The 23,983-nt window shown below is 46.1% G+C and overlaps 1 protein-coding gene across 1 annotated transcript; it reads right to left on the reverse strand.

Annotated features, from left to right (window-relative positions):
• Positions 1-3,252: 3,252 nt before the first annotated feature.
• LOC110495931 (trafficking protein particle complex subunit 10) lies at positions 3,253-21,301 on the reverse strand. The gene is made up of 23 exons (XM_021571461.2): positions 21,090-21,301; positions 19,616-19,697; positions 19,323-19,458; positions 17,657-17,853; positions 17,173-17,368; positions 16,964-17,075; positions 16,354-16,601; positions 15,826-15,972; positions 11,868-11,982; positions 11,437-11,513; positions 11,002-11,093; positions 10,586-10,726; positions 9,517-9,629; positions 8,610-9,166; positions 8,233-8,374; positions 7,939-8,097; positions 7,383-7,612; positions 7,036-7,136; positions 6,586-6,712; positions 6,333-6,503; positions 5,961-6,141; positions 5,689-5,883; positions 3,253-5,463 (listed from the first exon to the last, which is right to left on the reverse strand). The coding sequence occupies exons 1-23, from the start codon at positions 21,148-21,150 to the stop codon at positions 5,219-5,221; spliced, it is 3,825 nt and encodes a 1,274-aa protein (XP_021427136.2). The 5' UTR covers positions 21,151-21,301; the 3' UTR covers positions 3,253-5,218.
• Between the last annotated feature and the right edge of the window lie 2,682 nt (positions 21,302-23,983).

Raw genomic sequence — 23,983 nt, forward strand, 5'->3', positions numbered from 1 at the left:
CGTTATGTTTGGAGGAAGAAGAGGGATGCTTGCAAGCCGAAGAACACCATCCCAACCGTGAAGCACTGGGGTGGCAGCATCATGTTGTGGGGGTGCTTTGCTGCAGGAGGGACTGGTGCACTTCACAAAATAGATGGCATCATGAGGTAGGCAAATTATGTGAATATATTGAAGCAACATCTCAAGACATCAGGAAGTTAAAGCTTGGTCGCAAATGGGTGTTCCAAATGGACAATGACCCCAAGCATACTTCCAAAGTTGTGGCAAAATGGCTTAAGGGCTACAAAGTCAAGGTATTGGAGTGGCAATCACAAAGCCCTGACCTTAATCCTATAGAATATTTGTGGGCAGAACTGAAAAAGTGTGTGCAAGAAAGGAGGCCTTACAAACCTGACTCAGTTACACCAGCTCTGTCAGGAGGAAAGGGCCAGAATTCACCCAACTTATTGTGAGAAGCTTGTGGAAGGCTAGCCAAAACGTTTGATCCAAGTTAACGAATTTAAAGGCAATGCTACCAAATACTAATTGAGTATGTAAACTTCTGACCCATGTGATGAAAGAAATAAAAGCTGAAATAAATCATTCTCTACTATTATTCTGACATTTCACATTCTTAAAATAAAGTGGTGATCGTAATTGACCTAAGACAGGGAATTTCTACTAAGATTAAATGTCAGGAATTGTAAAAAACTGAGTTTAAATGTATTTGGCTAAGGTGTATGTACATTTCCAACTTCAACTGTATGTGTTTGGGTAAAATGAACATTTGTTTTATTCTTTACTACTGACAACATTTCTCCCAAATTCCAAATAAAAATATTGTCATTTAGAGCATTTATTTGCAGAAAATGACCACTGGTCAAAATTACAAAAAAGATGCAGTGTTGTCAGACCTCAAATAATGCAAATAAAATAAATTTATATTCAGTTTTAAACAACACAATACTCATTTTTTAACTTAAGAGTTCAGAAATCAATATTTGGTGGAATAACTCTGATTTTCAATCACAGCTTTCATGCGTCTTGGCATGCTCTCCGCAAGTCTTTCACATTGATATTGGGTGACTCCACTCCTGGCGCAAAAATTCAAGCGGCTCGGCTTTGTTTGATGGCTTGTGACCATCCATCTTCCTCTTTATCACATTCCAGAGGTTTTCAATGGGGTTCAGGTGTGGAGATTGGGTGGTCCTCCATCCACACCTTGACTGACCTGGCTGTGTGGCATGGAGCATTGTCCTGCTGGAAAAACCAATCATCAGAGTTCGGGAACATTGTCAGAGCAGAAGGAAGTAAGTTTTCTTCCATGACAACCTTGTACGCGCCTTGATTCATGCATCCTTTACAAAGACAAATCTGTTCCGATTCCAGCCTTGCTGAAGCATTCCCAGATCATCACCAATCCGCCACCAAATTTCACAGTGGGTGCGAGACCTGGAGAGGCCTACAAGCCACAGTGTCTCGCACCCACTGTCAAATTTGGTGGAGGATCGGTGATGATCTGGGGGTGCTTCAACAAGGCTGGAATCGGGCAGATTTGTCTCTCCATCAGCACCGGCCTGTACCCTACCTGCTCTAAGCTCTCTCCTGGCCCCTTACACTTAGTCTGAATGTGTCCTGCTAGGTGACCTAAACTGGGACATGCTTAAACCACCTGACCAAGTCCTAAAGCAATCTGCTGTCTCAGCCACTGCCTATCAGCAAGGGTAAAATCGCAGCCATTACGAACGTAATCGCTCCTCTTTCACCCCAGCTGCCAAATGAACCCTGATTCAGATGACCGTCCTACCCATGCTAGATTACGGAGACGTAATTCATAGATCGGCAGGTAAGGGTGCTCTTGAGCGGCTAGATTTTCTTTATCATTCGGCCATCAGATTTTCCACAAATGCTCCATATAGAACAGACACATCACTGCACTCTATACTCTTCTGTAAACTTGTCATCTCTGTATACCTGTCGCAAGACCCACTGGTTGATGCTTATCTATTAAACCCTCTTAGGCCTTAGTCCCCCCCTATCTGAGATATCTACTACAGCCCTCATCCTCCACATACAACACCCGTCCTGCCAGTCACATTCTGTTAAAGGTCCCCAAAGCACACAAATCTCTGAGTCGCACGTCTTTTCAGTTCGTTGCAGCTAGCGACTGGAACGAGTTGCAACAAACACTCAAACTGGATAGTTTTATCTCGATTTCTTCATTCAAAGACTCAATCATGGACACTCTTACTGAAAGTTGTGGCTTCTTTGCGTGATGTATTGTCTCTACCTTCTTGGCCTTTGTGCTGTTGTCTGTGCCCAATAATGTTTGTACCATGTTTTGTGCTGCTACCATGTTGTGTTGCTACCATGCTATGTTGTCGTCTTAGGTCTCTATGTAGGTGTCGTGTTGTCTCCCTTGTCGTGATGTGTGTTTTGTCCCATATTTTTATTTGATTTATTTTGAATCCCAGCCCCCGTCCCCGCAGGAGGCCTTTCGCCAGGCCGTCAAATAAAAAAATTGAAGAATCATGCATCTGTCTCGAAACAGGGGCAGCGGGAAAAAATACATATTTTGTGCACTTAAATAGCAAATGGAGGATGCTTTTCACGTGATTTAAGCTGATGGGAGAAGCCTAATTACCGTGACATGGAATTTGACTCCCTTCATGACCGCTAGGTGTTGCGGTAATACGGTCACCGCAACAGCCCTAGTCACAACACACAATGGCTAATATAGCACACTGTTTTCCAGGGCTACCGTGGCGCGTATTGTAAAGAAGTTCTGTAAAAAAGTATTGGTGTATTTAAGTGTCAGTTAGGCCTACACCAATACTTTTTTACAGAACTGCTTTACATAACCTGCCACAATAGCCCTGCATCTGAGGATTTCTTCTATATATAAAGGCTACTGAAAATGTAAGACATGTGTCCCAACCTTACATTGGATCCCCCTGTCAGATTCCCATCACCTAAGAGCCTCATGTGCACCAACAAGTTCCTCCATGGCTTGCCCCCTCTGACCTGCTCTGCCCCCCTCCTGCAGTCTTCTGTTCCTCAGACTTGGACTTCTCACCCTTCATATACAAAAGCTATGGGTGTGACAAGATTGCATGCGACTTAGGAGTGAGGAAACACATTGAGGATCAAGTTAGTTGATACCATACAGGCTTATAGTAGCCAAATCAGGCCTTGTAGGTGTTTAATTTGAGCCACCCCAAAAACCGTCCAGTTTCTCTTCGCACAAATACTCTACTGAGCACCAGAACACAGTCACATTAAAACATAGGTATATTTAATTTCAACTGTATAATGCATACATATGATTCGTTTAAATAATTCATCTGAAAACAATCAGTGGTGCTGAACTTCTATGGAATAATTTACATACAATTTTTTTTAATCTGATTTCAGTGACCAATGACTTGAAGAAAAAAAAAGATCACCAGACAATTCCCAATGGCATTATTTATTTTTTGTGAGTGACTGATTCCATCCCTTCCAGCTATTTGCCGTTAAATAATATATAAAAAAGACAATAAATACAGCTGGGCATAAAATAAGATGAGTACATAGACGAGCACTGATATATCATAGTCTTCATATATCATAGTTTTCCTGACCAGTTAGACACCCGAGGACACACAGAGGACACATGGAAAGACAGGCCCATGTTATGTTGCTGTAGGATCGGGCAACTACGTTCTGTATGTAGATTCTGAGTGTGGGGGGGGGGGGGGGGGGGGGGGGGTTCTCTTTCATTAAGATGGCCAGATAGAGGGAACAATCGTCCTGCCTTTCGTCCTGGCGGTGAGCACTACTTTCTGTTTGTGGGATTATGCTAGATACAAGCCCAGAGGTCGAGGAATACAGGACAGGAGTATAGCTGAGGGGGTGTGCTAAGGCCTCAGGCCCAAAGCCCTCATCGGCCTCCAGTAGATACCTACCAACCACACCGACAGACACAGAGCAACAAACAGAACTTGACCGGCGACACAGTACAAAAATAGGTCAATAAACCAACGTCAATCGCATTTATACAAGCGAATTTCCACTCCTTCTAAATTGTTGTTTTTGTTAAAAGAATTGTGCTATGATAAGAAAGTGCTCTCCCTGACAGTTACCGTAGCAACAGCGAATGTCTGAAAAAAAAAAATGAAAAAAAAAAAAGGTCAGAAACCACATTTACTAAACATAGAATTTACCTGCTCAGCATTCAAGTAAACCACAAAGTCATACAGAACACATGATGGTAACACTTCAAAACAGACGGTCACTTTCAGAAAAAAAAGTCACTGAAAACAACCAAGTTCAATTTCATCCCATTGTTCTCAGATTTCACCAATACTTGAATAAGTGAATTTCAGTGAACCTTAAAACCTGAACAACAAGAAACAAGGCAAAAATAGGTCCTCTTCCAGAGCCAAAAGCATGTGTTCGTTAGTACTCAGATTAAGTGCATCTCGCACCTGCTCGAAAACAAAAATATTTTACCTCTAACCTATTCCTTCGAGACAATTTGTTTTTGGTGCAGCCTTTGCACACAGTCAGTCAGTACAGTGATTCCTCTGGAATAATATGTACATATTGAACAGTTTGTACAGTGGCCAGGGTGGCACTATGACTACAGCAAAGGATAGAGGATTCAGCAGGGTTTGGGGGGCAAGGGGCTGAAAGTGAGTGAGGAGGAAATATGAAGATGATATTGCCCACACACACACACACACAAATTAACTGGCTCCGCTCTTTCCTTTCATCTATCACAACTTGCCAGACACACACCAACCAATACAAACAACCACAAACCGAAGCACCCCTGTCCAAACACAGTGTGTCCATGTGTGCCTCATACAGAAGGTTGTGTTGACGATCAGTGGAACCAGCAAGCCAGTCACAGGTGCGTGGGGGGGTTCCACCGAGCAAGAACCAATAAAAGAGCTAGTATTACAGGTACACCAAACCCTCTTCTCTGACAGTGGGGGGAGAGAGGGGTATTTTCATATGAGAATTCAGTGAATACTGAAAAAGATTGACAAGTTAAAAATAGAGCAGATGGAACTCAGGCCAGAACAGGAGCAGGGCCAGTGGTCGCCCAGCAATGAGTCCTGAGAGGAGAGCCAGTGTCAGTTCTCTGCCGCCATGCCACGTCCCGGTTCCAGAACCACAGCCAGGAACCAAACCACAGAGGTCCAGGCGTGGTGGGGGCACAGCGAGGGGCGGGGGCAGCGGCCCACAGGGGTCATGTGACGTTAACCTCCATCACGTGGTCGTCAGTAACAGGCAGCACCAGCACCTGCCGCCCCTGGCTCCAATAGAACACCTGTCCCGGACTGAAGGGCTCCAGCCGGGGCATGGGCAGACCCCTCTGCTGCTCCCCACTGCCCACCGAGTGGATGCTGCCCCGGCTACGGATGCTGGCCGTGTCGCCCTGGTCGTCCAGACCTTTGTCCAGCAGGGACATGGTGTCGTTCTCTAAGCAGCTGTCTGTGAGCAGCCAGAGAGAGAGAGGGAGACGAGCGCATGTGACCGAGTGTGTGTGAGAGAGAGAGTACAACACATGCTGTAATAACGCTTGTAAGCAAATAATATAAACAGCGTATAAGAGGTTGACAAAGACGGCACAAAATATTGACCACCATTTTGTTAAGTAATGGGAGACATGGCTACGCACTGAGCTTAAGTATCGTTCTGCAGCTGTGGGTTACATACCTGTGTCCGGCTGAATGGCTGGAACGGCACTGTGGGGCAGGTACTTGAACACTTTGATGTTGGGGAAGGGCAGGTGCCCAGCGAACAGGGGCATGACCTCCATCTGAACCCTGTGTGTGGCGCTGGCAGCCACGGGCATGGACACCACCCCCGAGCTCTTGCCACACACCGCCCAGTTACTGCTGTTGTCCACCACTGCAGACAACACACACCAGGGTAGATAGGTAAATAACGGACATGGACGGACACACACACACCTTCCCGTGTCCTACCTTCATACATGAGCTTGGTGGTCCTCAGGCCCTCTATTTCTGTAGACTCCTCCTCCTCCCCTTCAGTCTCGCTGGGCTCTGCCTGCCGTGTGATCGATACCTCGAGGCCACAGAGGGCGCCGGTGCGACAGTGCTGGTCACCAGACGACGGCAAGATCTCGGCTTTCAAGCTGTAAAGGGTCTGGAGAGGAGGGTTTAGCAGAGTCCACGGTTAGCAACATTGAACAATGTTCGAGAACCAGAACGGCGTTTGTTTGTGATGAGAACAGGGTTGTGTTCATTAGTTTTGCAATGAAAAACAAAAAATATGTGTTTTTCTTTCATGTGGTGCCTAATGATGGGGACCCAGAGCTGGGTCTTGAGTATACGCACAGAGACCCGGTCCAGCTGGAACTCGTAGCGGTAGGGTTTGAAGGCTGTGTGTGCGTCAGAGGCGGAGACGGGCGCGAAGCTGGCGGAGAATGCACACTGCAGGCACAGCGGGAGGTGTTTGGCCCAACGCATCTCCCACAGGCAGAAGACTGACTGCTGACTGCACACCGTCTGAGGCAAAGAGGATCCGAACAGATGAGTGAGTGAGCGAGTGAGTGAGGGATGAAGTGTGTGTGCACGGTCAGTTACTCACCTGTTGTGTTTTAGCATTGAATGAGAGCAGCTCCACCGGGATTGTGGGCTGGCGCTCTGTGAGGACCGGGTCCGCCAGCTGGAAGTTTGTGTCGGACACGTTCTGGAGACACACCTGTATATACTTCCTGTGTGACCAGTCAGAGGAGTCAGATTCTCAACGTCACCATAGATTCCTTACTAAATGACTGAGCAGACACGTCAATGAATAGACACCGAGGGCTCAGCTATTTATTTTTTGGGGCATTTCAAATCCTGTAGACGAGAAGGTATATTACCCAACGCAGGTTCCAAATACTGCAATTGGAATTTGCATTTGGTGCATCACTCAGTAAATACATTTTAAAAAGGTTCAAATGAAATCATGCTGTATTTTTTTGCACACATCTGTGACTGTGCGTGACAAAAATGTTTCCCCATACAGTAAAAGCAGATGGAGTGTCTCCCCTACCTTTTCCCAGCAGAGAGTATTGAGTGCTTGGCTTTGAAAGGGACATAGAAGGTGAGGGATATGAGCGTGGAGTAGATGGACCAAGGACAGTCGATGGAGACCTATGGAGAGAGAAAGAGAACACACAGGGCTGTAAACATCTGTTAGGCATGGTCATGTTCATTAGGGCACAGCGTAACAAAACACTTTCAAACATTTTGAGGCGGAATACTCATTGGACAAATCCAGGTAGTCCCTACGTTTCAGTCTGTTGTCTTCCGTTGGGAGCCTAATGAACATGACCCAAATAAATGACATAAAGGTGGTCCTGGGGTTCTATAGGTTAGGAGGACAAACGGTCTTCTAACCTTCTGGTCGATGTGGATCATGCCACTGTCTGCCTGACTGTGGCTCTTGGGCCGGTGGCGAACCTCGCCATTGGTGAGACGCTCGATGTCGGGCTTGAAGGGCGTGGGGGGGATGTGGCACAGCACCTCCAGCTGGAACTCCAGGGTGTGGTAGGGAGGGGTTGGGGGCAGGGAAATGCTGGTCACCTTCTCCGATGACTGGACAGAAAGAGCACGCTCCCCCACGCGCTCTGCAAAGAGATGGAGAGAGGGTTCGAGAGAGCGAGAACAGAAAATAGTTAGCAACAGCATAAGTAGGGAAAGGCAGTCAGCATGGAACGCTAAAGGTGTCTCCCCCTAAGGACCGAGGGTCATTGATCTCCATGGTAACCCCCAGACCTGCCTGGGCTAATATTAGTGATTGGAAGCAGTGTCTAGTTAAACAAAAGGTGTGGATTGCAGTCTCTCCCCGTCTATAGACTACTTTCAATGTAACGAGGAAAATTTGTTCATCTGGATGAACTATCCCTTTAACCTCTCTGACCCTTGACCCAGAGTGGATGGAAGGAAGGCTGACCTCCCGTGCTGGACAGGATGGTAGCAGAGCAGCAGCTAGAGTGGAGGATGGGCATGGAGTCTGTATTGCTAAGCTGCAGCGCGTCACCCTTCTTCACATTGTAGTGGCCTGTTGCTATGGTGAACTTCACCTTCTGGGGAATGCCTGCCAACAGGTTGTCTGGAGGGCAAACACAGATACACACAGTTACACAGTCACAAATGTCAAAATACAAGGATGACCCAGTCCAACAGGCAGCGATTAGCATCCATTGTTTATGGCAAAAGAGGGGGACAGAGGGCCAGACAGACAGACCTGAGAGGGGCTCGATGGTGAGCTGAGGCTCCTGGGAGTAGACCTCGTACTGCACCACAGGGTAGATGTGAGACTGGACAAACTGGACTCTCCCCACGCTCCCGCACAGCTGACGTAACGTGTACGAGCCCGGCTCTCCAGTCTAGAGAGAAAAGGGCGAGAGAGTGGAGAGAGGGGGAAGAGAAAAAGAGAGACCGACAAGGAGTGATAAAGTGACACTTGACCTCTAACTGACAGCGTTCCCCATTCTGCTTTAATGGAGAGGACGCAAGGAGATTACAGATTTCTTTAGACCAATTGAAAATGATCCATGGGGTGGACTCGAGACATGACTGTTGATATTATAGGAGGCTGAAAAAACAAAAAAACAAACGTACAGGGGCCGTGAACAAGATGCTGTTGTCGCCGGGCTGTAGCGTGATGTCGCGTGCCCTCAGCATCTGGGCCCCGTCGTCCACGGCAACCGCTGCCGGGAGGGCCCCGGCGGTGGGCGTGTCTAGGGAGGCTGAGCTGTCGTGGCGCCGCAGCAGCAGGTGCATGTTCTTACACACCACCCCCGTGGAGTTGAGCGAGCTGTCCGACGGGCTGCGGTCCTGCATTTCATAAAGCTCCAGTGCGGGGGGTAGCGAAGCGCCCATCCCGGCCCCAGCTAGGGAGCTTCCCTGGGGGAACAGGACCACCCCGTCCCCCTGGCCTTGTGGTTCCTGGCCTGTCCTCCTCTGGGTGCCGCCCGCCCGGCCCCTCGCCCCGCCCTGCTCCAGGCTGAAGTGGAGAGTGGCAGCCAGCTGCTCTACCTGCACGGCCACAGGCATCAGGCAGCGCACGCGCAGCTCCAGCTGCAGGGCGGCACCCACGTGCACCACGGCGCCAGGCGGGCTGAACTGCATCTGGCGCAGCTGGGCAAACGCCGCCATGCTCAGAGCCACAGTCTGGTCTGGAGAGACGAGAGGAGGAAGAGGGGGATGAGAGAGGGAAGTGACAGAGGGCATGGCATTACATGGCAACATTGTGAAGTCAGAGTTATGTTGGTCTAGCCTGGGTGCCAGTCTTTCTGTTCTCTTATGGAATTGTTAGGCTTGACAATGACAATGGAGCAGGCAAAATGCACAAACAGATCTGGGGACCAGGCTAATGTTGATCAGTCTTGGGCGAAAAGCTAGCCGCTGTTTACATGTTTGACCAGTTTAGTTGGAAAGTCTCTCAGAAGTTCTTCCTGCATCAATGAGGACAAACAACTGACTGTTCCTGCCATGTCTCGAGTGTACGTGGTGTGTGTGTGTTCACCTGAGGGTGCCGGGGGCTGGCTGGCGAAGGTAAGGATCACCTGGTAGAAGTGCTTCCTCTCCTCCTCTGTCAGGTTGGCGTCGCCCGCCAGCAAGGCACTGGTCTGCAGGTAGCTGGCACAGTGAGTCAAGGAAACCTGAACTAGAAGATAGCCAGGTGTCTGTATCTTGACTATTTCAATGCAATGGGAGAGTGAAAGGAGAGTGAGAAAGCCTTCAGAAAGGATTCCCTACCGAGCATGCGGATTGGATAGGAGTAAAATAGTAGCCAACCTTCCTTTGTGGTCATTATTCACCTAGCTACCCATGATGAAAATCTTTAGTCCACCCACTCAATTAACAGATGACCTCTCAAACAAGTGACAGCACAGAAGGCTGGGTTGTGTTCAGTAGACACAAAATAGGGGAAAGAAATAATGCTCCGAAAAGGTATGAACCAGGGAGGTACCATCTTTCCAATAGGAGTCCCACGTTTTTGTTTTCCATTGAAAAAATGTAGCTACGGTTGGCCCTATTGAACATGACCCTGGGTCATATTGAATGTACACCAATGAAGACATTGTCCATGTTGAGAGCATCTAAACCGTGATGTATTAAGGATAAATTGTGGCTGACTGACCTACAAAATAACATTGAGCAGTTATTTATGATGCAAGGTGATTCGTAGTCAGTCTCGATTAGCCTTTAAAATTGGTTTCAATGTCGAACACGTCCACTGAGACTGATTGACATTGGGTCATATACACAAGGCACAGAACAGAAAAAAACAGAAGGAAACAGACAGGGACTACCTGAACTTGTCCAATGGCAAACACTTGTTTTGTTTTGCAACAGTGTGCTATAATGAATACGATCCTGTAGTGAGGTGGTCAGTGTGTAAACTCTGTCAAATCACGAGGTCAGTGATCTTCAAGTCAGAGCTCTAGAAAGTTTCCGAGTTGGAATTCTGAGTTGGATGACCATTCAAAACGATTTTTCCCCAGTCGGAGCTTGTCCCCCCCCCCCCCTCCCCCTCCCCCTCCCCCCCCAGAGTTCCCAGTTGTTTTGAACGCAGCATTTTTGAAGGATACTCTTCAGTCTGCTGCAAGAGCTTCTGACACTCGGCCATCTGCTTCCGGGTATGAGTCACCTGCAGGCTCCACCCCTCTGCCACGTAGGACCTCAGAGAGTCATCAAGGAAGCACTCTGCTCTCTCCGGGTCACCTTTCTTCCTACGCACACAAACCACACACACAGTTAACACAGTTTTTATTCATTTAGCATCAATCAATTAGAGCAACCCTATAATCTTTCATTCATTAGTCATTAGCACATTTAGCTGACTGGGGCTAATAATTTTTTCCAGCAACCTTCATCGTTTGAAAACTTACAACAGGTATACTACATTTAATCTAAATGATTCCCTCACTGGAAACACCATTCAGAGATGGAGAGTGGGAGGCAGAGGGCAGAGAGAACACAAAAAAAGATAGAGAGAAAGGCTTACATGTAAAACTCAGCTAGACTCTTTCCAATGAGCCGGGATGAGCGCATCCTGCCTATGGCTCTGTACATCTCCATTGCAGCATGAGACAGCTCCTGAAAAGAGGGAGGGAGGGAGAAAGGGTAAGAGAGTGGAATAGAGGGGGAGAGAGAGAGAGAGAGATAGGGAGGGGGAGAAGGCTCATCAGAGGACAAAGATGACATTCACTAAATAAGAATGTTTAGCTCTGTGATGGCTTTCTGCCCCAGTGCCTAAAGAGAGCAGGCCCGGAGGGCAATGGGACCCAATGAACTAGATACCAAAACTATAAACAGAGGCACTCTGTCTAGGAAGTGTCCCACACACCCACACACAAGATTATGAAGCCTAATCAAAGCTCTAAACAAGGACTACTGTTACTGGCTACACCATTTTCCACCTAATCAACATGGCACTTACCAGATAGTGTTTTTCAAATGCCTCCACAGACGATAAGGCCTCATTGAGTTTTTTGTAAGGGCTCTGCAGGCTGTTGACTGTAAGAGAGAACACAGGAGAGACACTTAGACTATCTCTAAAGACCATTTCAGCTTTTTCCTTGGCGCAAAGAACTTCCAAGTCCTCACAATGATGCGTTTGCGTTGACAGTAAAAGTAACCCACTTCAACCTCAAACAGAGTCATCTGCACAACAGAGGGCTAAGTGGTTTTGACATGGCATACAACACAGCTCAACCATTATCAAATGACACCATCCAACATTATCCATTCTAATGCAATGCTCAGGTACTACTACTTTATAACTAAGGGCCTATTGTGAACCAACTGAGTCTCCAGCACACCTGTGTTAGCCTGCTGAGCTAAAGCCTAGGGCATTAGTGTGTGTAATACCCGTCTCTGGTCTCTCTTCCCCCAGGCCAGCCAGAAGGTCTACGGTGCGGTTTAGGTCCTCGGAGGTGGGGCCCTTCTCGGCCACCAGGCCACACAGGTAGCCCAGAGACTTTAGCTGGGAACACAACAACACACGCGTCACAACATACATAGGGCCACAATGACAAGCTGGAAATGGAATCTTACGACGATCACCAGAAAGTGTGTTATCAGAGTTTCTTGACCACGTAAAACCCCTCGGGCCAGTTTCGCAGACACAGATTAAGCCTAGTCTTGGACTAAGAAGCACTGATGCCTTTAGAACAGTGTAGGTCCGCAGGGTAGGGGCTAACATAACACAGTGTACCTGCAGTGGTGTGCGTTAAATCAGAGGTGCAGTCGGTACAGTGCATTCGGAAAGTATTCAGACCCCTTGACTTTTTCCACATTTTGTTACGTGACAGCCTTATTCTAAAATTGATTAAATAATTTTTCCCCCCAATAAACCTACACACAATACCCCATAATGACACAGCGAAAACAGATTTTAGAATTGATTGCAAATTCATTAAAAATAAAAACCAGACCTCATTTAGATACAGTTGATGTTGGAAGTTTACATACACCTTAGCCAAATACATTTAAACTCAGTTTTTCACAATTCCTGACATTTAATCTTAGTAAAAATTCCCTGTCATAGGTCAGTTAGGATCACCACGTTATTTTAAGAATATGAAATGTCAGAATAATAGTAGAGAGAATTATTTATTTCAGCTTTTATTTCTTTCATCACATGGGTCAGATGTTTACATACTCAATTAGTATTTGGTAGAATTGCCTTTAAATTGTTTAACTTGGGTCAAATGTTTTGGCTAGCCTTCCACAAGCTTCTCACAATAAGTTGGGTGAATTTTAGCCCATTCCTCCTGACAGAGCTGGTGTAACTGAGTCAGGTTTGTAGGCCTCCTTTCTTGCACACACTTTTTCCAGTTCTGCCCACAAATTCTCTATAGCATTGAGGTCAGGGCTTTGTGATCGCCACTCCAATACCTTGTTGTTCTTAAGCCATTTTGCCACAACTTTGGAAGTATGCTTGGGGTCATTGTCCATCTGGAACACCCATTTGCGACCAAGCTTTAACTTTAACTGATGTCTTGAGATGTTGCTTCAATATACACACATAATTTCCCATCCTCATGATGCCATCTATTTTGTGAAGTACACCAGTCCCTCCTGCAGCAAAGCATCCCCACAATATGATGCTGCCACCCCCGTGCTTCACGGTTGGGATGGTGTTCTTCAGCTTGCAAGCTTTCCCCCTTTTTCCTCCAAACATAACGATGGCCATTATGGCCAAATGGTTCGATTTTTGTTTCATCAGACCAGAGGACATTTCTCCAAAAAGTAAGATCTTTGTCCCCATGTGCAGTTTCAAACCATAGTCTGGCTTTTTTATGGTTGTTTTGCTGAGCGGCCTTTCAGGTTATGTCAATATAGGACTTGTTTTACTGTGGATATAGATACTGGAGGAAACGGGTACAAAAGTATCTTCACAAGGTCCTTTGCCGTTGTTCTGGGATTGATTTGCACTTTTCGCACCAAAGTACGTTCATCTCTAGGAGACAGAACACGTTTCCTTCCTGAGCAGTACGATGGCTGCGTGGTCCCATGGTGTTTATACTTGCGTACTATTGTTTGTACAGGTGAACGTGGTACCTTCAGGCATTTGGAAATTACTCCCAAGGATGAACCAGACTTGTGGAGGTCTACAATTTGTTTTCTGAGGTCTTGGCTGATTTCTTTTGATTTTCCCATGATGTCAAGCAGAGGGGCACTGAGTTTGAATGTAGGCCTTGAAATTATTCCACAGGTAGACCTCCAATTGACTCAAATTATGTCAATTAGCCTCTCAGAAGCTTCTAAAGCCATGACATCATTTTATGGAATTTTCCAAGCTGTTTAAAGGCACAGTCAACTTAGTGTATGTAAACTTCTGACGAACTGGAATTGTGAGTGAAATAATCTGTCTGTAAACAATTGTTAAAAAAATTACTTGTGTCATGCACAAAGTAGATGTCCTAACCGACTTGCCAAAACCATAGTTTGTTAACCAGACATTTGTGGAGTGGTTGAAAACAAGTTTTAATGACTCCAACATAAGTGTTTGTAAACTTTTGACTTCAACTGTATGTATTCAGACCCTTTGCTATGAGACTCTAAATGTATTTATTTTTATTTAACTAGGCAAGTCAGCTAAGAACAAATTCTTATTTACAATTACGGCTTAGTCCGGGCCAAACCCTAACGACGCTGGGCCAATTGTGCACCGCCCTATGGGACTCCCAATCACGTCCGGTTGTGATACAGCCCAGAATCGAACCAGGGTCTATAGTGACGCCTCTAGCACTGAGATGCAGTGCCTTAGACCGCTGCGCCACTCGGGAGCCCAAGCGCATCCTGTTTCCATTGATCATCCTAGGAGATGTTTCTACAACTTGATTGGAGTCCATCTGTGGTAAATTCAATTAATTGGACATAATTTGGAAAGGCACACACCTATCTATATAAGGTCCCACAGCTGACAGTGCATGTCAGAGCAAAGAGATTGTGTCAAGGCATAGATCTGGGGAAGGGTACCAAAAAAAGCACACTGTGGCCTCCATCATTCTTACATGGAAGAAGTTTGGAACCACCAAGACTTTTCATAGAGCTGGTCACCCAGCCAAACTGAGAAGTTCTTCTGTGGAGATGGGAGAATCTTCCAGAAGGACAACCTTCTCTGCAGGACTCCACCAATCAGGTCTTTCTGGTAGAATGGTCAGACAGAAGCAACTCCTCAGTAAAAAGGCACATGACAGCCCACTTGGAGTTTGAAAAAAGGCACTTAAAGACTCTCAAGACAATAAGAAAACAGATTCTCTGGTCTGATGAAAACAAGATTGAACTATTTGGCCTGAATGCCAAGGGTCACGTCTGGAGGAAACCTGGCATCATCCCTACGGTGTAGCATGGTGGTGGCAGCAACATTCTGTGGGGATGTTTTTCAGCAGTAGGGACTGGGAGACTAGTCAGGATAGAGGGAAAGATGAACGGAGCAAAGAACAGAGAGATCCTCGATGAAAACCTGCTCCAGAGCGCTCAGGACCTCAGACAAGGGCGAAGGTTCACCTTCCAACAGGACAACGCATGAGTGGCTTCGGGACAAGTTTCTGAATGTCCGGGAGTGGCCCAGCCAGAGCCCGGACTTAAACCCGATCGAACATCTCCAGAAAGACCTGAAAATAGCTGTGCAGCGACGCTCCCCTCCAACTTGACAGACCTTGAGAGGATCTTCAGAGAAGAACGTGAGAAACTTCCCAAATACAGGTGTGCCAATCTTATAGTGTCATACCCAAGAGGACTATGCTGTAATCACTGCCAAAGGTGTTCAACAAAGTACTGAGTAAAGGATCTGAATACTTACAGTACCAGACAAAAGTATTTGGACACACCTACTCATTCAATGTTTTTTCTTTATTTGTACTATTTTCTACATTGTAAAATTATAGTCAAGACCTCAAAACAGCTTTGCACACGCTTGGCATTCTCTCAACCAGCTTCAACTGGAATGCTTTTCCAACAGTCTTGAAGGAGTTCCGACATATGCTGAGCACTTGTTGGCTGCTTTTCCATCACTCTGAGGTCCAACTCATCCCAAACCATCTCAATTGGGTTGAGGTCAGGTGATTGTGAAGGCCAGGTCATCTGATGCAGCACTCCATCGCTCTCCTTCATGGTCAAATAGCCCTTACACAGGCTAGTGTGAAAATGTCTAAAAAACTGTTTTTGCTTTGTCATTATGTAGATTGATGAAAACATTTTATTTAATAAATGTAATCAATTTTAAAATAAGGCTGTGCAATAACAAAATGTGTAAAAAGTCAAGGGGTCTGAATACTTTCCTGAATGCACTGTATACGTAGGTAGGTAGGTAGGGTACCTTCTCTGTGGCGTAGGTCCACAGGCCGACAGTGTGGGAGCAGTTGGCCTCTAGCTGGGCGCGGTCGCAGCAGCCCTCGATCCTGTGCAGCACTTCCAGACAGCTGAGGAACACCCAGCAGTCCAACGCCCCCTGGACCACAGACACCTACACACACAGGATGAGGATCTCTAGATTTACATTTTATATACTTTTTTGAGTCCACAAACCTTCTCCATCTGCACCCCACACACACAAACACACCGCTCATACACAACCCAAAGCCAATGTATGACACCAAAATTAATGTTTCCAACCAAACTTTTTGTTGTCAGGAGGCAACAGAGTTACACAATGGTAGGGGAAACACTGGAATGTGCATGGCCAGAATCAGAGTGTTTGAGGGGATCAGTTTGAGCAAGATGAGGTGCACTGCAGAATAGTTCATCTTCATCACATAATGAGTAGTAATTTGGGACCGAAGGTGATTCTTATGTCAGCAGTTTGGCCCAGTCGGACTGCAATACAGTACTCAAAAACACACTATACCTCGAGCAGGCGCAGCTCCTGGACACAATTGTGCAGCAGCTCCAGGGCTCGTTGGGTGACCTCCCAGGGCCTCTGGAGGAAGATGAGCAGGGTGCACTGGCGGGAGAAGAGGTAGCTGCGCAGGTCCAGCAGGCTGGCCTCACCACGCTGGATCAGCTCGCGCTTCTCCATGTCGATGGGCCGCCGCAAGAGCAGCCCGCTCCAGCGCTTCACCGGGGCACAGAACGAGCCCAGCCAGTTGGCCCCGTCTGAAAGACACAACATAGAAAGAGACACAACAGACATGGACACAATAATAAGATTTTGCCCTGAGTAGTACAGTAAACATACACACAAATAGGCCTATAGTACAGGTAGGCAGGGCTCTATGCTGACCTTTTTACAAGGAGCACGTGTGCACCTAAGTTGAAAAATGTAGGCATACATGAATACATTTTGAAGCACAATTAAATATTTTGGGGAGTAATAAAGCTGGAATACTTCATTTCTTAGCACACTGGTGCTGCTAAATAAAAATTCTAGATCATACGGCTAAATATTTAGGCGGATATGCATGTAAAATGGTCACACTGTAGAGCCATGGTAAGGGTAGTAAACAATGCCACTCTACCTCCAGCCCCAAAATTGAGGACATACTGAGTGAAGAGAGCGTCCAGCTCGTCATACTGGACCAGAGCATCCTCAAACTGCTGCAGCATCTCAAACACAAAGGCCAACTCCTCCTGCACAACACACACACACCCCCATTGGTTAAATAGGTTACAACTGCTTCCCCTGCCGTAGAGCATGGATGATTGACAGGCGGTGGGAGGGACCCACCTGCACCATGAAGTAGTCGCAGAAGCTCCAGCCGGGCTCGGTGCGTTTCTCGCGGAGCGTGCGCATGTCATCCTCGAAGCGGCCCAGGTTCTTGGTGAAGGACATGAGCAGCAAGGTGCGCAGCTTAGTCAGGAAGGAGCTCCACGAATCCTGGGACCGAGACGACTCCTTCAGAGGGTCAGACAGAACCACACACCTGAACCATGTTGAGGGGAGAGAGAGAGTGGGGGGAGGTGGTGTTAGAGAGAAAAGTCCTCCTGGAGAGCCACACTCCTGCAGGCTTTTGCGCCATCCCTCATCTAACACATCTGATTCTACTAAATTAGTTGCTCAGGTCATTGATAAGATGAATCTGGTGTGTTACACAACAGAAATGGATCAGAAGAGAGCATGCCCGCCCAGTAGATCTCCAGGAGGGTCCCTTGGTAGACAAAATAGCTCGGATTCTGTTCTAACAAGACATAAGAGCGGTGATGTTGCCGACCTGTCGCTCTGCTTGTTGCAGAAGTCGTTGCGGATCTTGTCTACGATGGAGGTGCGCGGCAGGATGTTGGTCTTGTTCTTCTTCTTGGCTTCGCTCTCCACCACCACGATGAGCCAGTCCACCGAGCCGTCCAGCCGCAGGGTGCTCTGCCACCGCAGCATGTCATCCTTCACCGACGCCTTGTACATCTCTGTGTCCTGAGACACACACACGCACACACAGAGTGTACAAAACATTAAAAACACCTGCTCCTTCCATGACAGACTGACCAGGTGAAAGCTATGATTCCCTATTGATGTCACTTCTTAAATCCACTTCAATCAGTGCAGATGAAGGGGAGGAGACAGGTTAAAGAAGGATTTTTAAGCCTTGAGACAATTGAGACATGGATTGTGTGCCATTCAGAGGGTGAATGGGCAAGACAATTGATTTAAGTGCATTTGAACAGGGTACGGTAGTAGGTGCCAGGCGCACCGGTTTGTGTCAAGAACAGCAACACTGCTGGCTCAACAATATCCTGTGTGTATCAAGAATGGTCCACCACCCAAAGGATATCCAGCCAACTTGACACAACTGTGGGAAGCATTAGAGTCAACATGGCCAGCATGTGGAACGCTTGACACCTTGTAGATTCCATGCTAGGGATGCAAACTGACCCTCATTAAGCGGTCAACAAACAGTAAAACATTTTCCAAACAGTAAAATGACGTGCCCCCAAAAAATTATATCAGATCTGTATATAATGACGAGATGCTTATGTTCCCGCCCTAACAATGTGAGTCATCCCAAGGCGGGAAGGCTGGCGACAAGCTTAGGCCCAAAATAAGCCCATAGAAACGAATTGGACAGATTTTGGCTAAAGTGAAACCTCTCGCTTTGCCTCTTCCTCTCTGATACGATGCATGCATATAAGGACTGGCCATTTTTCATTAAGAGCTTAACGGAAACATGCAACAATAGCAAGCCTATCATCTTACAGTCAAAAGGCTATAGCCTATTATTGAACATGCAACTCCTGTAATGGAGGAGCCAATAAAACGTCATTTTCAAACATTTGCCAAAGTGCAATTAGTGGAAAACACAGTTCAAAACAGCGTACCTAATGTTCCATATGTGACAGAGATGAAAATCTCTGTCAGAAACTTAGAAAGAGGGGGAATATAATAGCAACTACTATTGATGGCTTGCTACATGACTAGGATTGTGAAATTGGCTTATGGACAATGAAAGAAAGTTGATACGAAAACCATTAGAACAGGAGAGAAACGTTGGTTAACGGCATGACAAAGTCCATATAAAATAATTGCCTCCACGTTTCTATGGATGGATTTTCACAAGGCTACTTTGAAGCAAGGTAAGACATGCCTCATTATTTTAAGTGAAGTAAAACGGACAGGTTTCAAACAATTATACTGCCTCAAGCTCACATTGCAAAGTGGTGGGTGACGGGCTGATAGTCAATGGTAGACAGGCTACAGCCTATGCATCCGAATGGCCAATGGGAGGCGTGCTTTACATGTTGAGATTTAGAAATACAAATAGCATTAATACACCCATATAAGACGTGCACACAAACCGCTATTGGAGCGCTATTGGAGCTGACCAACAATGCCGGTCTGTCCAATATGTTCTTACTAAATCAAATAGTGACTAGCTGACTACTCACACAACAGTCTGTCCAGTATATGTGCAGGAAGGGGAAGGTGAGCAAGGCTCTATTTCCGTCCTTAGGAAGCAGCTCCTCTTTGAACTGAACAAAGTTGGCCTCGAGGTGAATCATCTTTGGTGCGCGTCCGTAGGACCTTCAGATGAGGAGACATTGGCATTGAAAACAAAGGAACTTAAAACAGTCAGCCACACACTCAAACACGTACACACACAACTTTGCGGTGATCACACAGTTGCGCATGCCTGCACACACACATCTGATAGCGAAGTGCAAACATCCCAATAGCTCACCTCCTCCACTCCATGGGCTCCTTGGGTAACTGCTGTGCCAGAGAGGTGTAGAGGGAAGTGAACAGGCTCTGGTCGCCAGCACCTGTGTGTCGGGGTTGAGAGACAGTAGTGAAGAGAGAGAGAAAGGGAAAGCAGACAGGTACTCTGCTTCCAACCAGCATCTTATTCCATTTTCAGGGATCAACAAGATCTGTGACTCTTTTGTTTCGTTACATTTTATTAGCTAGCCATCTAGCTAGGTCTCACTGCACACCTTAGGCTACATAATAGCGAACTACACTAGCTAGCTAGAAAATATGTTCTCGAAAGTACGTCCTGTCAGGGTATTGTCTAGGTTGCCTCTTCAACCTCAGGAGGCTGAATAAATTTGGCTTGTCACCGAAAACAACTGTAAGGCTCTCCAGAGGGTAGTGAGGTCTGCACAACACATCACCGGGGGCAAACTACCTGCCCTCCAGGACACCTACACCACCCGATGTCACAAGAAGGTCCAAACGATCATCAAGGACAACAACCACCCAAGCCACTGCCTGTTCACCCCGCTATCATCCAGAAGGCGAGGTCAGTACAGGTGCATCAAAGCTGGGACCGAGAGACTGAAAAACAGCTTCTAGCTCAAGGCCATCAGACTGTTAAACAGCCATCACTAACATTGAATGGCTGCTACCAACATACTGACTCAAATCTCTAGCCACTTTAATAATTAAAAATTGGATGTAATAAATGTATCACTAGTCACTTTAAACAATGCCACTTTATATAATGTTTACATCTCCTACATTACTCATCTCATATGTATATACTGTACTCTACACCATCTTGTCTATGCAGTTCGGCCATCGCTCATCCATATATTTATATGTACACATTCTTATTAATTCCTTTACACTTGTGTGTAAAAGGTAGTTGTTGTGAAATTGTTAGATTACTGGTTAGATATTACTGCATGATCGAGACTAGAAGCACTCGCATTAACATCTGCTAACCATGTGTGACCAATAAAATTTGATTTGAACTTGTCATTTATACATTGACAGTCCTCTGCTCAAACTTGAACAGCCAGCGCAGTGTACTACTTGTTGCTCTTCTTATACAGGCCTCGTTTGATTAGTAGCTTGTTAACTAGCTAGCTAAAAAATCACGAGCCGACTTTGTAAAATAAGAAAGTGAGGGGATGCCGAAATGCTGCATAAGGAATAGGCTATTTTATTGGCTAGTTAGCTACTAACTGTAGCCAAGCTAGCAAGCTATGCCCTTTTCAAAATTGTCAATGTAGGACTTCTGAAACAATCTTTAAAAACTGTATACGGTAGCTGGCTAGCATGCCGGTTAGACAACATAGATTATCTGCAGCGGCCACTGCATTGGTTGAGGTGTCACTCAGATTCACACCGCACAGCAACCACTGAGGTATACTGTAGGCTAACATTGCTAGCTAGCTAACGTTAACGAGACAACTCAAAGGTTAACTAACATGTCACAATCGGCTTGTTTTCCATTGTGTAGATTATTGGCGTTTCTTCATGGGTCTCCATGGATTCCGAGAGTCAACATTAGTCCTCCATTTGAAAGTGAACAATATCACTAGCGTTGTTATCAGAGCTGTACATTTCTGTTTGTATCGAATTTGGGCCTTTTTCCTCTTCCTTTTCATTTCCTGTATGTAGCTGACGACATCCGGCACAAAGTCAACGAGAATAATGCCGCGTTCATGACTTCATGATATGACCTCGTTTTTCTTCCCGAGTTCCCAGTTGTCTTAAAAGCACCATAACTATTATGTGTGTGTGTTGGAGTGTCAATATAAGTATGTGTGCATAGTCAGAACGAGTTTGTGCAAAAGCGGTCAATGCAGATATTCTGAGTAGCTATTTGGCTTACTATACTGAACAAAAATATAACACAACATGCAACAATTTCTACGATTTTACTGAGTTACAGTTCATATAAGGAAATCAGTCAATTGAAACAAATTCATTATGCCTTAATCTATGGATTTCACATGACTGGGAATATAGAAATGCCTATGTTGGTCACAAATACCTAAAAAAAATGGGCCTCACTATGGGCATTCAAATAGCCATCGATAAAATGCAATTGTGTTCATTGTTCGTGGCTTGCCCATACAATAACCCCACCGCCACCATAGGGCACTCTGTTCACAATGTCAGCAAACCACTCATCCACACAACGCCATACACGTAGTTTGCAGTTGAACGTACTGCCAAATTCTCTAAAACGACAATGTTTTTAAAAAAAATGTATTTAACATTTATTTAACTCGGCAAGTCAGTTAAAAACAAATTCTTATTTACAATGACGGCCTACACCGGCCAAACCCAGACGATGCTGGGCCAATTGCACGCTGCACTATGGGACTCCCAATCACGGCCGGTTGTGATACAGCCTGGATATGTAGGTGGCCTATGGTAGAGAAATGAATATTCAATTATCTGGCAACAGCTCTGGTGGACATTCCTGCAGTCAGCATGACAATTGCATGCCCCCTCAAAACTTGAGACATCTGTGCCATTGTGTTGTGTGACAAAACTGCACTAAGAGGGATGTAAACACATTTGTGCGTATGGAACATTTCTGGGATATTTTATTTCAGCTCATGAAACATGGGGCCAACACTTTGTATGTTGCGTTTCTATTTTTGGTCAATGTATTTGGCAATGTTGTTACTTGGGGGTAGAATCTTGGGTAGAAGCTGTCCAGTATTTACACGTGTTTTGTAGAAGGTGGGATTAGGGGGCAAGTGTTTAAACTGTGCAGTATTTAGCAATAATAATATGAGTATTGTAGCAGTGTGTGTGTGTGTGTGTGTGTGTGTGTGTGTGTGTGTGTGTGTGTGTGTGTGCGCGTGCTACGGTGCAGAGAGTCAGTGCAGGTGGTCAGTCCAGCTGAAGTGTTAAGCAGTTTGATGGATTGTAGATAGAAACTTTCTCTAAGCCTTTTGGTATCAGACCTCATGTTATGATACCGTCTGCCCGATGGTAAGGGAGTGAACATCTTGTGTGTGGGGTCCTTGATGATACTGCTGGACTTCCTCAATATACAGAATATTCAGTATGTCCTGGATGACTGACAGCACAGCCTCAGTGATGTACTGTGCCATCTTGACCACCCGCTGGAGGGCCTTGCAGTCGTGGTCGGACATTCTCGATGGTGCAGCGATAGTATTTGGAGTAGACCTGGGGTGGCATGCTGAATTTCTTCAGCAAACATAGGAAGTAGACTGTTGCGCCCTCGTGACAAGAGTGGTAATGTTGATGGTCCATGTCATGTCCTCTGTGATGTGGATGCCGAGGAACTTAAAACTGCATCTTTCTACTGCAGTCCCATTGATGTGGATCAGGGCATGTTCCCTCTGCTTCCTGAAGTCAACAATCAACTCCTTTATTTTGCTGATGTTGAGGGAGAGGTTGTTGTCCCGGCACCACAATGCCAGTTCACTTGTCTCCTCCCTATAGTCTGATTCATCATTGTTGGTTATCAGGGCTATAACCGTTGTGTGGTCAGAAAACGTGATGATGGAGTTGGTGTCGTGCAAAGCCATGCAGTCGTGGGTGAACAGGGAGTACAGCAGAGGACGGAGGACACACCCCTGGGGGGGCACCTGTGTTAAGAGTCAGTGTGGAAGAGGTGTTGTTGCCAATCCCCACAGGCTGTAGTTTGCTCGTCAGGAATTCCAGGATCCAGTTGCAGAGGGTGGTGTCCAGACCCACGTTGTCTGAGTTTGGTGTCCAGCTTGGAGGGAACAATAGTGTTCAATTCTGAACTGTAATCAATGAACAGTCAAATTGGAGTGGGTCCAGTGTGCCTGGTATGCTAGCCTTGATGTGAGCCATGATCAATATCTCGAAGCACTTCATGATGACCAAGATGAGTGTGACGGGGTGATAGTCATTTGGGCATGTCACCTTGTTTTTGTTGGGCACTGGGGTGATTGTGGTCTCCTTGAAGAAGATGGGGATTACGGCTTGGGACAGGGACAGTTTGAAGATGTCAGAGAAGACACCAGCCAGCTGGTCAGCACACATTCTGAGGATGCAGCCAGGGATGCCATCTGGGTTTGGGCTGACGGCTTTGTGAGTATTCACTCTTTTGAGAGTTTTTCCTCACGTCAGCCTCAGAGTGTGAAAGGGCCTGGTCATCCGGAGCAACGAGAGTCTTCCTGATTGGCTCGGTATTGTTTGCCTTGAAGCGAGCAAAGGATGTGTTAATAAAACTGCAGTGTCCAATTTACAGTAGCTATTACAACAAAAAATACCACACTTATCACGGCAACTGGTTTGATACATTCACCTCTGAAGGTAAATAATGTACTTACATTCAGTAATCTTGCTCTAATTTGTCATCCTG

The sequence above is a fragment of the Oncorhynchus mykiss genome, chromosome 18, assembly GCF_013265735.2.
Source record: "Oncorhynchus mykiss isolate Arlee chromosome 18, USDA_OmykA_1.1, whole genome shotgun sequence".
Classification (NCBI taxonomy): Eukaryota; Metazoa; Chordata; class Actinopteri; order Salmoniformes; family Salmonidae; genus Oncorhynchus; species Oncorhynchus mykiss.